Below are 15,814 nucleotides of genomic sequence, written 5' to 3'. Positions count from 1 at the left end.
GCTGACCTGTGGGGCGTACATGACATGATGTGTATTATCCATTAACACTGACCTGTGGGGCGTACATGACATGATGTGTATTATACATTAACACTGACCTGTGGGGCGTACATGACATGATGTGTATTATACATTAACACTGACCTGTGGGGCGTACATGTCACGTTGGGTATTATGAATTTAACACTGACCTGTGGGGCGTACATGACATGATGGGTATTACACATTTAACACTGACCTGTGGGGCGTACATGGATGAATTTAACACTGACCTGTGGGGCGTACATGGATGTCATGATGGGTATTACACATTTAACACTGACCTGTGGGGCGTACATGGATGTCATGATGGGTATTACACATTAACACTGACCTGTGCACTGAATGTCATGATGGGTATTACACATTTAACACTGACCTGTGGGGCGTACATGGATGAATTTAACACTGACCTGTGGGGCGTACATGGATGTCACGATGGGTATTATGAATTTAACACTGACCTGTGGGGCGTACATGGATGTCATGATGGGTATTACACATTTAACACTGACCTGTGGGGCGTACATGGATGTCACGATGGGTATTATGAATTTAACACTGACCTGTGGGGCGTACATGGATGTCATGATGGGTATTATACATTTAACACTGACCTGTGCACTGAATGTCATGATGGGTATTATACATTTAACACTGACCTGTGGGGCGTACATGTCACGTTGGGTATTATGAATTTAACACTGACCTGTGGGGCGTACATGGATGTCATGATGGGTATTACACATTTAACACTGACCTGTGCACTGAATGTCATGATGGGTATTACACATTTAACACTGACCTGTGGGGCGTACATGGATGTCACGTTGGGTATTATACATTTAACACTGACCTGTGCACTGAATGTCATGATGGGTATTACACATTTAACACTGACCTGTGGGGCGTACATGACATGATGGGTATTACACATTTAACACTGACCTGTGGGGCGTACATGGATGTCATGATGGGTATTACACATTTAACACTGACCTGTGGGGCGTACATGGATGACATGATGGGTATTATGAATTTAACACTGACCTGTGGGGCGTACATGGATGACATGATGGGTATTACACATTTAACACTGACCTGTGGGGCGTACATGGATGACATGATGGGTATTACACATTTAACACTGACCTGTGGGGCGTACATGACATGATGGGTATTACACATTTAACACTGACCTGTGGGGCGTACATGGATGACATGATGGGTATTACACATTTAACACTGACCTGTGGGGCGTACATGGATGACATGATGGGTATTACACATTTAACACTGACCTGTGGGGCGTACATGGATGTCATGATGGGTATTACACATTTAACACTGACCTGTGGGGCGTACATGACATGATGGGTATTACACATTTAACACTGACCTGTGGGGCGTACATGACATGATGGGTATTACACATTTAACACTGACCTGTGGGGCGTACATGACATGATGGGTATTACACATTTAACACTGACCTGTGGGGCGTACATGACATGATGGGTATTACACATTTAACACTGACCTGTGGGGCGTACATGGATGTCATGATGGGTATTACACATTTAACACTGACCTGTGGGGCGTACATGGATGACATGATGGGTATTATGAATTTAACACTGACCTGTGGGGCGTACATGGATGACATGATGGGTATTACACATTTAACACTGACCTGTGGGGCGTACATGGATGACATGATGGGTATTACACATTTAACACTGACCTGTGGGGCGTACATGACATGATGGGTATTACACATTTAACACTGACCTGTGGGGCGTACATGGATGACATGATGGGTATTACACATTTAACACTGACCTGTGGGGCGTACATGGATGACATGATGGGTATTACACATTTAACACTGACCTGTGGGGCGTACATGGATGTCATGATGGGTATTACACATTTAACGCTGACCTGTGGGGCGTACATGACATGATGGGTATTACACATTTAACACTGACCTGTGGGGCGTACATGACATGATGGGTATTACACATTTAACACTGACCTGTGGGGCGTACATGACATGATGGGTATTACACATTTAACACTGACCTGTGGGGCGTACATGGATGTCATGATGGGTATTACACATTTAACACTGACCTGTGGGGCGTACATGGATGACATGATGGGTATTATGAATTTAACACTGACCTGTGGGGCGTACATGGATGACATGATGGGTATTACACATTTAACACTGACCTGTGGGGCGTACATGGATGACATGATGGGTATTACACATTTAACACTGACCTGTGGGGCGTACATGACATGATGGGTATTACACATTTAACACTGACCTGTGGGGCGTACATGGATGACATGATGGGTATTACACATTTAACACTGACCTGTGGGGCGTACATGGATGACATGATGGGTATTACACATTTAACACTGACCTGTGGGGCGTACATGGATGTCATGATGGGTATTACACATTTAACGCTGACCTGTGGGGCGTACATGACATGATGGGTATTACACATTTAACACTGACCTGTGGGGCGTACATGACATGATGGGTATTACACATTTAACACTGACCTGTGGGGCGTACATGACATGATGGGTATTACACATTTAACACTGACCTGTGGGGCGTACATGACATGATGTGTATTATACATTAACACTGACCTGTGGGGCGTACATGACATGATGTGTATTATACATTAACACTGACCTGTGGGGCGTACATGACATGATGTGTATTATACATTAACACTGACCTGTGGGGCGTACATGTCACGTTGGGTATTACACATTTAACACTGACCTGTGGGGCGTACATGTCACGTTGGGTATTACACATTTAACACTGACCTGTGGGGCGTACATGTCACGTTGGGTATTACACATTTAACACTGACCTGTGGGGCGTACATGACATGATGGGTATTACACATTTAACACTGACCTGTGGGGCGTACATGGATGGAATCCTACATTCAGCATCATCTATATCATCCTCATCTTCATCGTCTTCACTGCCATTACACATGACTGGAAACAGCACTGACAAAACAGGGTCTACCATCTTATGTTTCAGGAAGGCCTAAATATACATGTATACATTACTGACATAGTGTCACCAAATTAAATCTCTGTTCTTCTCCAAGACAAAAAATAATTGTTAGAATTTCTCCTTTAGGGCTGTTCCAGAAATGATCAAATGGGGGGGGGGGGGGGGGGATCGGGCGGCAAATGATATTTTTTTGTGTGGGTGGTCGTATTTTTTCACATTTTATTTGGTCCGTGGTTGGACTGTTAAAAAATATTTATTATGGGTAGTGGGTAGTTTCTATTGTTTTATTTTGTGCCACGTGGGTGTTGAGTTTTCAGAATATTTTTATTGTCGCTCTTGTCGTGTTGGTTACAAAACGTCGGAGGGAAAATTGAAAACGTGCTTTCGAAATCGGAAGTAACATAGAACTATTCGAGTTGTCGCTCTTTGCAGCGCATAACTTTCCATTACGGCACTCTTCAAATTAGAGGCGCGTTTAGTAGGGTCCCTTTGGACGTGATGGCGGCGAACTCTGTTCTGTAGATTATTACAGTTTACAGTGCATCGATTTTGGGAATATTTTGAAACCAATAGGTATTCCGTTTTCTAATAAAAATAGGCAAACCTTAGTTGATTTATACGAGGGTACCGATGCGTTATATTTATCAGTCAGTGTGATGGTGATATAGAGGCCTCCGGGCGCGGGCTCCATTAGAAGACGAACGATTCGTGGAAAAACATATCCATACCCATTTCATGATAATAGCATCGTTTGGACTCCCAATCTTTCCAACATTCCCGCCATAGATGCCTTTGATTGTTGATGTGACATCGTTTCTTCAGAACTACTGTGATACAATGTCGCACAGGCATTACCGCGTCATTGACTAGAAATAGAATGTTTGTCCCGAAAACCTCGCGAGATTTGTACCGTTTTCATTTTTAAAAATATTTTTGTGGTGGGTCTGGTTAGTTTTTTTTTTTTAATTAGATGGGTCATTGTAAAATGAGTTTATCAATTTGATGGGTCATGGGGTAATTTTTTATCTTTTTAATGGGTGCTTGGTATATACAAAAGGTGCCTCCCGACTCCCCCCCCCCCCCCCCCCCCCCCCCCCCCCCATGTATTTATTTCTGGAATAGCCCTTACTTTTAATGCAAGTTTTATGATTGAAATATAATGAATTTTTTTTAAGAATAAAGTTCAGTGATTTTGCCAATATACACAATTTTCATGAACAAGTACATAATGGACTGCTATGCTCTTAAGCTAAATACTTCCTATGCTACTTCCTTTGCTTCACAGCCTTCTGCTCACCATGAAAACAAAGATCAATGATGAAACCACAGTATTCTTTATACGCCCTTACCTTCTTTTTTTGTCTGACTAGAGATGCTACAAAGGACATGGCTTTCACTCTAATACTGTCTCCTAGATCCGTATGACTGGCAATCTTTCAAAAGGAAAAAAAAACATCCTTCTTGTTTAGTAATCATCTTTCAAATGGGTTACACAATTATCACTACGATGGAATATTCAAAATTGATAAACAGCAACTTCCAATAAGTGGTATAATTAACTTAATGATTTTTACTGTGAGCCTCTAACGAAATTTACAACATAACGCAAACCTGCAGACAGAATTCCAGCGTAGATTTAATATGCGGAACAATGATGGAGACTTCACATTCCAACATTTCATCGAATACTTCCATCAGTTCACAAGCCTGGTCCTGTAATCGAGGAAATGAAAAATTACTGATCTACTGAACAGAAGTTGAAAATACAGGTAGTTATTGCATAAATGTCACTGCAAATATTGAAAAACCAGCATTTCATCTCAACTACTCTTTAATTTATAATTTAAGGCAGAACCTGTTTGTAAGTATGCATTTAAACAAATCTATGACAGTGTATAAAACTCAAAAAATCTGAATACAGATGAACCAAGAGGGTTGACTAAGTTTGTCTTCTCAGCCCTAATAAAACCCTGCAATTGTGTTTTCATTCACGTGCACTGGCACCAGTTACATGGATTTACAGAGGTTTAGGAGGACATGCCAGGAAATATCAATGCACTGCTATGAATGCATCACTTCAATACAATTATGTTTCAGTTCTGAACTCACCTCATCTACTGGAATAAGGTCTTGGACAACTTGTAACATACGCGGAATCACATTCTGGATATATTTCTGAAAGACACACCCAGCACATTACATATATGAAACATAAACAGCACTCTGATTTTACATCAAGTACTGACAAGTCAAAAGTAAATCTCAAATACAATAAACCATTATGTGTGGCATGGTTAAAAATATTTTGAAATATTTGCTTTCAAAATTTCTCAGCAATATAAAATAAAGCACAAAATAAAATAATGCACGTATTTTTACTAGAGGTGGAATGATATAGGATACATAGCGAGATTTCTCGTTTTATGATACAGGTATTATATCAGTACAAGATGATACACGAATGACATATCAAAAATTTGGAGTATGTACAATACAAGGTGTATTACGATTGGTGGATGGAATGTTGACAATCCAATCAGAATCCTAGTATTTTTTTGACATTAGTGCAATCAATTTCAATGCAAATGTGATTTGAATTATCAAATTATGTTGACTTATTGTCAAAAAACAAATAAATTCTAATTTTGTTACAATGCAATGATTTATTATAATCTCGAGATCTGGGTATCAGATCAATGTATCGATCCGTATCATAATGTTTATGTATCTTCCCATCCCTAGTATTTACACAATAACTATGAAGAAACACTTGAAATACTGAACAGACATGAACATAATGTAGATATCTGTGTATCAATTAAACACAATGTTTGTAAAGCAAGATTGAAAAACAAGCTAAGGTTAATGTAGTAAGATCTTTAAACATGAATTCTGCACAAATTTTCCATAGAATACCAAAGATGTGCTTCTAATCTACAACAGCAATTCAAAGAAAAACCCTCACTACATGACATTTAATCATACATGTATTTCTAAATTTGTATATCTTTGACAATGCTATTCAATGTAGATTGTTTTTAACACAAATTCCACACAACTACATATACTACTAGTTCAAAACACATTCTTTAAACTGTTCAAAAAATGTGTGTAAAAATCTCACCACTTCATCATCTCCAATGAAGAATATGATTTCTGTGATAGTCCTAAACAGAAAAGTAATTATCAGATATACTGTACATGCCACACTGTCAGTCTGTACATGTTTGTTTCACAATTCCAGCTATTATATCAGATATCAAAATAACATGCATATTAAAGAATCCTACATTCTGATGAAGCCTACTCCCATTACTTATACCCCTAATTTCATTATTAATAAAGCAAGTTTTCATGATTAATTTTTTCTTTTTCGAGTTTTAATAATTTACATCAGCACAAATGTATTAACTTTATACCTAAATAATTCTATGATCATATCAAGATCTGCAATCACATTAACAATAGAAATTGTGAAGGCAAACAACAGTCTTATGGTAAAATATACCTTATGGCATAGTATGGAACAAGTCGGTTTTCTGAGTCCTGAATAACCTCGTTGAGAAGTTGTAACATGGACACTAGGTGGGGCTTCAGCTGTTCCGCGGCAGCCGCTGACACCGAGTACAGGACAAACATACCAATCTGAGGTAAACAAAAGTGTAATCTCATCTACTCATTAATTCATTATAATCAACTAATTACATAAAATCTAACACAGACAAACATACAATCTGAGGTAAACAAAAGTGTAATCTCATCTACTCACATCAATTCATAATAATCAACTAATTACATAAAATCTAACACAGACAAAACACACCAACCTGAGGTAAACAAAAGCCGCAATCGAATCTTATTTATTCTCATCAATTCATTATTATCACCTAATAACGTATCATCATAAATTTCAAAACCTTGGTAACCAGAAACAAACACACTGAACTTATCGTCTTAATTGACTAAATACAATGTATGATTGGATAACAAGCAGTAATCGATGTACTCTGTAAACTAAGTTGAAAACTTTTGATATAACTTTCAAATATGGAGGGAACTTCTTCAAAATGGTTCACCATTTTCTCACGGAGACAGTTTCAGATAAAAACTGTCAATCCATTACAGTTTACTTAATAAATACATGTACGCTGTTAATTATGTTTTTAGGATGAATTAAAACTAAAAACTTGGATATTAATATTGTAACAATGCTTTACAGCCCAACCTATAATGTATGTTCCTCACCAATCAATCCATGTGTTACAAACAAACTCAACCTATAATACATGTTCCTCACCAATTCAATCCATGTGTTACAAACAAACTCAAATTATACGGTACATGACATGTATTTAGTCCAATCTTTTTGCACAAGAGTTTTTATGTAATAGAATAAACAAAACCTTAAAAATCATTCACATAATAAAAATATTGAAAAAGACAAATTTGAGTTGAATGTCTTATTTCCTTTCTTGACAGCTGTTGCATTTACTGACCTCCCTCTCACTGCTGCCCTGACTGACCACTCTGTCACTGCTGCCCTAACTGACCACTCTCTCACTGCTGCTCTTATTGACACCTCTCTCACTGCTGCCCTGATTGACCTCTCTCTCACTGCTGCCCTGACTGACCACTCTCTCACTGCTGTCCTGACTAACCTCTCTCTCACTGCTGCCCTGACTGACCACTCTCTCACTGCTGTCCTGACTAACCTCTCTCTCACTGCTGCCCTGACTGACCACTCTCTCACTGCTGTCCTGACTAACCTCTCTCTCACTGCTGTTGTGACTGACCTCTCTCACTGCTGCTCTGACTGACCTCCCTCTATCTCTCACTGCTGCCCTGACTAACCTTTCCCTCTCTCTCACTGCTGTCCTGACTGACCTCTCTCTCACTGCTGCCCTGATTGACCTCTCTCACTGCTGCCCTGACTAACCACTCTCTCACTGCTGTCCTGACTAACCTCTCTCTCACTGCTGCTCTGACTCTTGGTGTAAGATAGGATGAACTGGAACAACTGAGGCCACTGGTTTTTAGGTAAATCATGTTTGGCCACCATAGCTACAACCTGGGCAATGGAATTCCTTACAAATTTCCTATAAAATGACAAATGTGAATTTGTGTTAATCGAAATAGAATGAACATGCTATTTACCTGCATAGAAATAACAATCATAGTTCAACATTTACATTTTTCATTCCCCATATTTGCAATCTTAATTAAAATCAGTTCATTAGTACACACAATTTCAATTTCTCTGATCGATGTACATCTCGCACATCTGTGCTGGGATCAATATAACATGTACAGTATTAGAAAATACCTTTATTGAAATAATCAGAAAATCGATGGATCCCTAGCCCTTTGGGGGACAGAACCCTTGTACATTGTAGGTTGCCCATTATGTAAAGCCCATTACCTCTACCATGAAACTATAGGGTTAGATATCACCAAAATTTAAGCATTGCAATATTTATCCTGATATTTTTATATTCAGTTTCTGTAGGTATGTATGTGTGTTTCCAGTTTCCAAACCTACCTACATTTTTATGCCAATCCTAAAGATTTTAAAGACAAAAGATATCAATGAAATAAAAATCTGCTAGTTTTAAATTGAATTTTTTTTTTATTTTTGGGTTACAAAGTTTCTCTGATTTACATTTTGACTACTACTGATTTTCAAAAATGTTAGAAAAGTAATTGCAATGTACAGACATTTATTCAAAGTGTATCAAAAACTAAGATCTCAAATAAAATATTTCAATAAAATAAAATGCTTTATCTGCCTACAGTACCTAATTTTTTGGGAAGTGAAATAGGAAACACACATATATTTTATCATGGCCTAATCGCAAATCAGAAAATCAGGCCACTTACTCTGGTTCTTGTAACAGCAGCTGCAGAATGTTTTCTCTGATGCTAAAATAATTTTTTTTACAAAGAATCAATATGATTTTATTGGTAAATGATGATCAATTCTAAAAATACTATAATCATCTACATCAGATACAGTAACTATTGAACAATGAAATACTTACTTTTGACAAACATTGTCAGGCAATGCTCTCCAATGTCGCCCTTTCTGTACTTTTCTTCTTAACAGAACTGCTGCTAATTGTCTGACCTAAAAACCCAACGAAAAATATCAGAATTATATCATTAATAAATACTTGTATATACGGAAAATCATTCATGAGAAATATCAAAATTACTCCTTGTTTACACAAAAAAATCATTAATGGAATAATACATAGATATTAAATGACTTACAATCTTCCATTAATGGAATAATACATAGATATTAAATGACTTACAATCTTCATATTTCAAGCTCAATCTCACTTATCCTGTTCAGAACTTGAAAATGTTATTGCATGTAACTTTAAAGTTAATATTTAAAATTGTTAGAAAACCAAACCTCTGCCTACCTGAGCCGACTGCGAGGAACCTAGTATCTGACATAAGCCTGGCACAATGTTGGGATCTTTGAAAATTTCCTTCAGCTGCAGTGTAGCCTAAATAAAACAAAAATCAATCAAAACCTGAAGAATACCAAGCGGCCAATGGGCCACAACGTTCTCTCGGGTCATCTAAATTCACCTTGGTCCTGCTATTCTTCATCAGCATAATACGCCCACATTTTTATGCAGGCATATAAAAAGGGACCTATCGAAATTCCGATACTATTACTATATCAAAAATAAGTAGCCACACAATGTAGTCCCATATGAAACTTATCGTCTATTGTGGCCCCACCCTACACTCAAAGGATATGATTTGAACAATTTTGAATCTCTACTCATCAATAAGGAAGCTTTCACCTGTTCACACAAAGTTTTGTCTTTTCTTGTCCAGTGGTTAGAAGAATTTCATAAAATCCCACAATATTCACTCCATTTCTTAATTATCTCCCCTTTGATAAGGGTGTAAAAACGTCATTTTAACACGCTTTACCAATAAAGGTTTCTTTATGGCAAGTTAGGTTGAATTTTAATTCAAGATTCCTCTTATTAAAAAGTGGGAATGTCGCTGACACCACCTGGAGTGGCTGCTTTATCTACCTCTTACAACTTTATTTCGCGGATCTATCTTCCACCAACAATGAAGCATCACTTGAATTAGGTTGCCGCCTCGCCATTCGATTTCTTTGCGCATGACATCAGCACATAAACACACAAAATTCCATTGTTTAAACTTTAAACGGTGATAGCATCATATTAATCATGATCTATTTGTAAAATAACCTTCCAATAACTGAATCCTTGCGTCTTGGAAGATAGATCCGCAAAATAAAGTTGTAAGAGGTAAGTAATTCAGCAACACCAGCTGGTGTTGCTGAATTCCCACTTTTGACTCTCCCCAGCACAGCAGGGATTTATCTAGGTTGTTTTTACTACCGGTAAAAGGTACCTTTCCCCCTTGGCAACAAATGGATATTTCCCCTTCCACAGATAAAAAAATCCCCTTCCTTTTGTAGAAACTTGAAAAAAATTGTATAAGAATTTTCAACAAAAATATTTTTTGATATTCTAAGTCATTTTCTACAATTGTCAGACTTGCAATATAGATAAAATGAGTAATCAATCACTATATGGCTGTTAGAATCTGTGGATATCATGTTCCATGGACGTCCCCCATCCCCTGGAAGCTCATGACTAAATTCTCAAAAATTCCCCTTAAATATAAAATGAGTAGTAACAACTAAATGCTGGATAAAACCCTGCCAGTGTTTGCACATGTAACAATATAAAAGTGGGGGTAAGAGTCAGAGGAATCTCGGATTAGTTGAATATGGTTAATGTAATGTAACGTGTAGCGGTCACCCAGCCTAGTGCTGATCACGCTCACCATTGCTTAACTTGCGTGATCAAGAGAGACACTAGGGGTGTGTATTGCTCAAGATTTTCCGATACGATACGATACAATATTTTCTGATGCGATATCCGATATATTGGATTTTCAATGTAGTTAAGCATTTTCTGAAGTAAAATATCAAAAATTACAAAAATGAAGTGGTTTAATATATATTATTTCATAACAAAACAAACAATGACAATTAAAGTCTGAGGAAACTCCAATGTCACAATGTAAAAGCGAGGATTAAAGTCTGAGGCATCTCTGATGTGTCACAATGTAAAAGCGAGGATTAAAGTCTGAGAAATCTCCGATGTGTCACAATGTAAAAGCGGGGATTAAACTCCGAGGAATCTCCGATGTGTCACAATGTAAAAGCAGGGATTAAAGTATGAGAAATCTCCGATGTGTCACAATGTAAAAGCGAGGATTAAAGTCTGAGGAATCTCCGTTGTGTCACAATGTGAAAGCAGGGATTAAAGTCTGAGGAATCTCCGATGTGTCACAATGCAAAAGCGGGGATTAAAGTCTGAGGAATCTCCGATGTGTCACAATGTAAAAGCAGGGATTAAGGTCTGAGAAATCTCCGATGTGTCACAATGTAAAAGCGGGGATTAAAGTCTGAGGAATCTCCGATGTGTCACAATGTAAAAGCGGGATTAAAGTCCGAGGAATAACTGATGTCACAATGTAAAAGCGGGTATTAAAGTCTGAGGATTCGTGTTCCTGTTAGAAGCCATTTTTAAATTATGAACTTCGATCCCGACTATCAAAAGGGCTATTTTTAACCCGACATTATATCGTATCGTAGAAGCACCGTATCGTATATCGCTGGACAGGCGTATACCCGTACATTTCGATATATCGATATATTGATTCACCCCTAAGAGACACTCTACAACATCACTAGAAAAGCTAGCGAGGCAGTACAAGTTCCCTCTTATACTGTCTGCTACACTTCCCCCCGCTCAGGGAAGCTTCATCCCGAAGCTTAACGTGAGTTTTCTCTGAATGTTTGGCACTTCTTCACTAACAGCATCCGCCATGACCGACAACAACCACCCATCGTTGCGGACGAAACCACTTCCGTACATGGAAACGAAGTCCCAGAGCTCCGAAGATCCTCTACCTGAAGAAGGTCCACCAAACACCAGAGTTACTACGCTGCCAAGAATTTTTAACGTGTAGTGGTCACCCAGCTAAGTGCTGATCATGCTCGCCATTGCTTAACTTGCGTGATCAAGAGAGAGACTCTACCACATCACTAGAAAAGCTAACTCTCTAGCAAGACAGTATAAGTTCCCTCTTATACTGTCCGCTACACTTAACCCCACTTGGGGAAGCTTGGTCCCGAAGCTTAGCGTGAATCCTCTTGGAGTGTTTGGCACCTGCTCAGTAACGTTCCCAACGACAACCACCGTCGTCCCCGGACAAATCCACATCCGTACCTGGAACTCTGAAGAGACTCTACCCAAAGCAGGCCTCCCGCCAAACACCACACTATCAAACTTCCGTTATATAAGCCGTCTCCTGCAAAGAACGGTAACTCGTGCGTAGGGGCAATAACCTTTACCGTATTTCCGGTTGCAAGAACGTCGAGCCCTACTTTCGCTATAGCCGCGCGCTATTCTCTCGAGCTCTCTACAGACAAGGTAAGCTGTATTTGACGATTATTTTAAAACTTATTGATGATATATTAGTTTTAGAGGAGATTGTGTAATACAGTGTCACAAATTATAAGTGTAATAATGTGCAAGAATTCATGAAAATGAACATGCATAGATGTAGCTGTAGCTAGTCTATATGCAGAGGGGATTTGCATTTGATATCTGTTCTTATATTTACTTTTTTTGTTGTAGAAAATGTCGTGTGAGTCATAGTCTACATGCTGTACAAATTTCAGGAGGATGAATGTTCACAGAGTCACTGTCAATGTCAATATAATAAAGGGAGGTGATTGCAGCTTTGAAGTTTTCTTTGGGATGAGACTTGGAATTAATGGGAATTTTCACTCCACAGAGCCTACACATGCACTTTAACTTTAATTCATGCTCCATTTCTGTAGAAAAAATAAAGTTTTGAATAGATTTTGTCCTTTTCATTATTTGTTTTTACACAATGTAGCAAATTAGTATGTATATATGCAACAATACTTTCCATTATAAACAAGGATTATTTTAAGTGTATGCATATGAACACACTGATTTACAACATTTAAATGTCCATCTTGGTCTCAAACCACCTATATATTATTATTTATATATGTGTGCTCAGACTCAAATGAGAAGTACAGACAACTCTCATCTTTTACCAAATATCTTGATGAAAACTTTTTCCTCCAGACACAACTTTTAAAATTATAAATATAAGATTCTTTAGAAAATTTATATGAACTTGAAATTCAGTCATCAAGATGTATGGTGAAAGATGAGTAGTATTCACATACTTTTCAAATTAGATGTATATGCAACTTTTCTCCAATATTTAGAGGGTATACATGCAGAATGTTATACTGCATGCAGCAGCTACCACAGGCATCTGAAGTGTGGATACCCCCCATTTATTAAAAAAAAAAATACATTCTTTCCAATAAAAACATTCTTTTAATGTGTTCAGTCAATGGTCATTTATACTTAATCACAATCGGATTTAAAAGTTAATTTCAAATAATTTGTGTTCATGAATTTTCTTTGTATTTTTTTTTTTGCATTGTAATGTGTAATGTAATTCATTACTTTACCAAAGTAATTGTAATTTAATTAATTACTTATATGAATGAAAGTAACAGTAATTGTAAAGGTGAAAATTCCAATGTAATTGTAATTTAATGCGTTACATTTTAAAGTAATTGACCCCAGGTCTGGTCATGTATAGCATAATGAAAATACACTAGGTAAAAAACAAAATTTGAAGATAAAAGGGGGAAGAAAAAACAGGTATCCCTTTAAGACATATTTTCAAGGTAATAACTGTTAAAATAATGGGAATATTGAAGTCGATTGAGTACACTAAATCGACTTTTGATATCATATATATACAGATATATATGTGTATTATATATATTTGTATATATATATATATATATATATATATATATGTATATTGTATATATACACACACAATAATAATAACAATAGATATATCAAAGTCAATCGAGTATACTAAATTGACTTTTGATATATATATATATATATATATATCTTTAAAATAATGGGAACATCAAAGTCAAATGAGTATACTATATCAACTTTTGATGTTATACACACACAGAGATATATATTAGAAATATCAAAGTCAATTGAGTATATATACTAATTTGACTTCTTATACCATATATCATATTTAATATACTGATCTCTGAGTGTTGCATGTTGGTTTTAGTGCAGTATTTTCTATATATATATATATATTATATAGTCTATATATAATAATTTATGTGTACTATTTCTGTTTTATATATTATATAGATCTATATATATATATATATATATTTGAGTGTGTACATGTACATGTGTGAGCTAATGATATAAGAGAGGGAGAGAAAATTTATTACACTATACAATATATATATATCCCCCCATACCCCCCCCCCCCCCCTCCTACTTCCTCAGTGAATGCTGGCAGTGCAGTTCTGAGCAATAAAGGATCTTGTTCATATATGTGATATTTCGTGTATTAACAATTTTGCAGTGTCGTCTGCGCGGCTGGGGGCAATGTCTTTATGAGATTAATTTGTATTGTTCCTCATGTTGTTAAAATATTCAGCACATTACTTCATTATGTCATTTTTCTGTGCCAGACTTATGATTTTCAGTCAAAGTGTAACCTGTAATACGAACGTGTACCCCCACAAAAAAAATACCAAAAGAATCTACGTATCCTCTATAACCATGAAAAAATTATCGTTTTATTTAACAAAATTCCATTAATGAGCAATAAAATTCTGCAAATATATATTCTTTATCACGATTTGAACTGAAAAAACTAGCGGAAGTCAACTGATTCGAATTTAAATTACCGTAGATAAAATTTTTCTCGCACGATCAGACTTAATTTCATACCGCCGGGCTCGACATTTTGTGTTCTTTCGGAATCTGATGTGTGCGCATACATTTAAAAATAGACTAATTTTCGATAGCCCTCGCGCATGTACCATATCCTAATAGAAAGAAACCGAAGCGAGATAAATAGAATACCCGTGACGTCACAGTTTCAGACGCAGTATTTCAAATATGGCTGACTGAGCAGGAGACGGGAAGTTTGATAGTGCACCAGTCACTACACTGCCACCAATTTGTAACGTGTAGCGGTCACCCAGCAAAGTGCTGATCACACTCGCCGTTGCTTAACTTGCGTGATCAAGAGAGACACTCTACCACATCACTAGAAAAGCTAGCTCACTGGCAGTATATAAAGTTCCCTCTTATACTGTCCGCTACAGTAAAATTCAATAACGTGTAAAGTTTACCGACGGACGGACAGACAGAGACGGACGCCGAATAACAGGTGATCATAAAAACTGACTTGAGCTTATAGGTCAAGTGAGCAAAATAAAGGGGGGGGGGGGGTTAGACTGCATTCCAGAAATAACTGAAATTTCCCGCGTTTTTTTATGAGAAGTAAGCCACCAGATGTGGTTATCGGTGTAAAACATAGAGGTTTAAAACCAATCTGTTTATTCTTTCTTATTATGTCTAAACATTTAAACTTTAGTCAATGGGATGTTTCTCACCTGTTTGATCGTGTTATTATCCGGCAGTAAAAGCCTGCTTAGGGTTTCCTCTAGGCCCGATGCCATGCTTCCAAGTCTGTCACCCTTTCGTGTACCAAATGTACCTTTCTTTCAGAAAGAGCTAC

The 15,814-nt window shown here is 37.2% G+C and overlaps 1 protein-coding gene and 1 long non-coding RNA gene across 3 annotated transcripts in view; one reads left to right on the top strand and one right to left on the bottom strand.

Moving 5' to 3' along the window:
* LOC125675203 (importin-4-like) overlaps nt 1-15,811 on the bottom strand; it is a 34,707-nt gene extending 18,896 nt beyond the window's left edge. Inside the window, exons 1-11 of one of the 2 annotated variants that reach the window (XM_056159944.1) lie at nt 15,690-15,811; nt 9,532-9,618; nt 9,142-9,227; nt 8,981-9,022; nt 8,067-8,199; nt 6,612-6,748; nt 6,228-6,270; nt 5,213-5,278; nt 4,715-4,816; nt 4,453-4,536; nt 2,996-3,133 (exon numbers count right to left, since the gene is read on the bottom strand). In XM_056159944.1, the coding sequence (XP_056015919.1) occupies nt 2,996-3,133; nt 4,453-4,536; nt 4,715-4,816; nt 5,213-5,278; nt 6,228-6,270; nt 6,612-6,748; nt 8,067-8,199; nt 8,981-9,022; nt 9,142-9,227; nt 9,532-9,618; nt 15,690-15,755 (984 nt within the window). In that variant the 5' untranslated portion in view covers nt 15,756-15,811. Of the gene's footprint in view, nt 1-2,995; nt 3,134-4,452; nt 4,537-4,714; nt 4,817-5,212; nt 5,279-6,227; nt 6,271-6,611; nt 6,749-7,707; nt 7,719-8,066; nt 8,200-8,980; nt 9,023-9,141; nt 9,228-9,531; nt 9,619-15,689 lie in introns of those variants that run through there. The other variant, XM_056159949.1, reaches the window with a different exon arrangement.
* LOC130053205 (uncharacterized) lies at nt 12,510-13,045 on the top strand. The gene is made up of 2 exons (XR_008801721.1): nt 12,510-12,609; nt 12,817-13,045. It is a non-coding gene; the product is annotated as an uncharacterized LOC130053205 (long non-coding RNA).
* Nucleotides 15,812-15,814: the final 3 nt, after the last annotated feature.

Source organism: Ostrea edulis, chromosome 1 (genome assembly GCF_947568905.1).
Source record: "Ostrea edulis chromosome 1, xbOstEdul1.1, whole genome shotgun sequence".
NCBI lineage: Eukaryota > Metazoa > Mollusca > Bivalvia > Ostreida > Ostreidae > Ostrea > Ostrea edulis.
The sequence above is the reverse complement of the archived record's forward strand: the minus strand, read 5'-3'. Positions and strand labels throughout refer to the sequence as shown.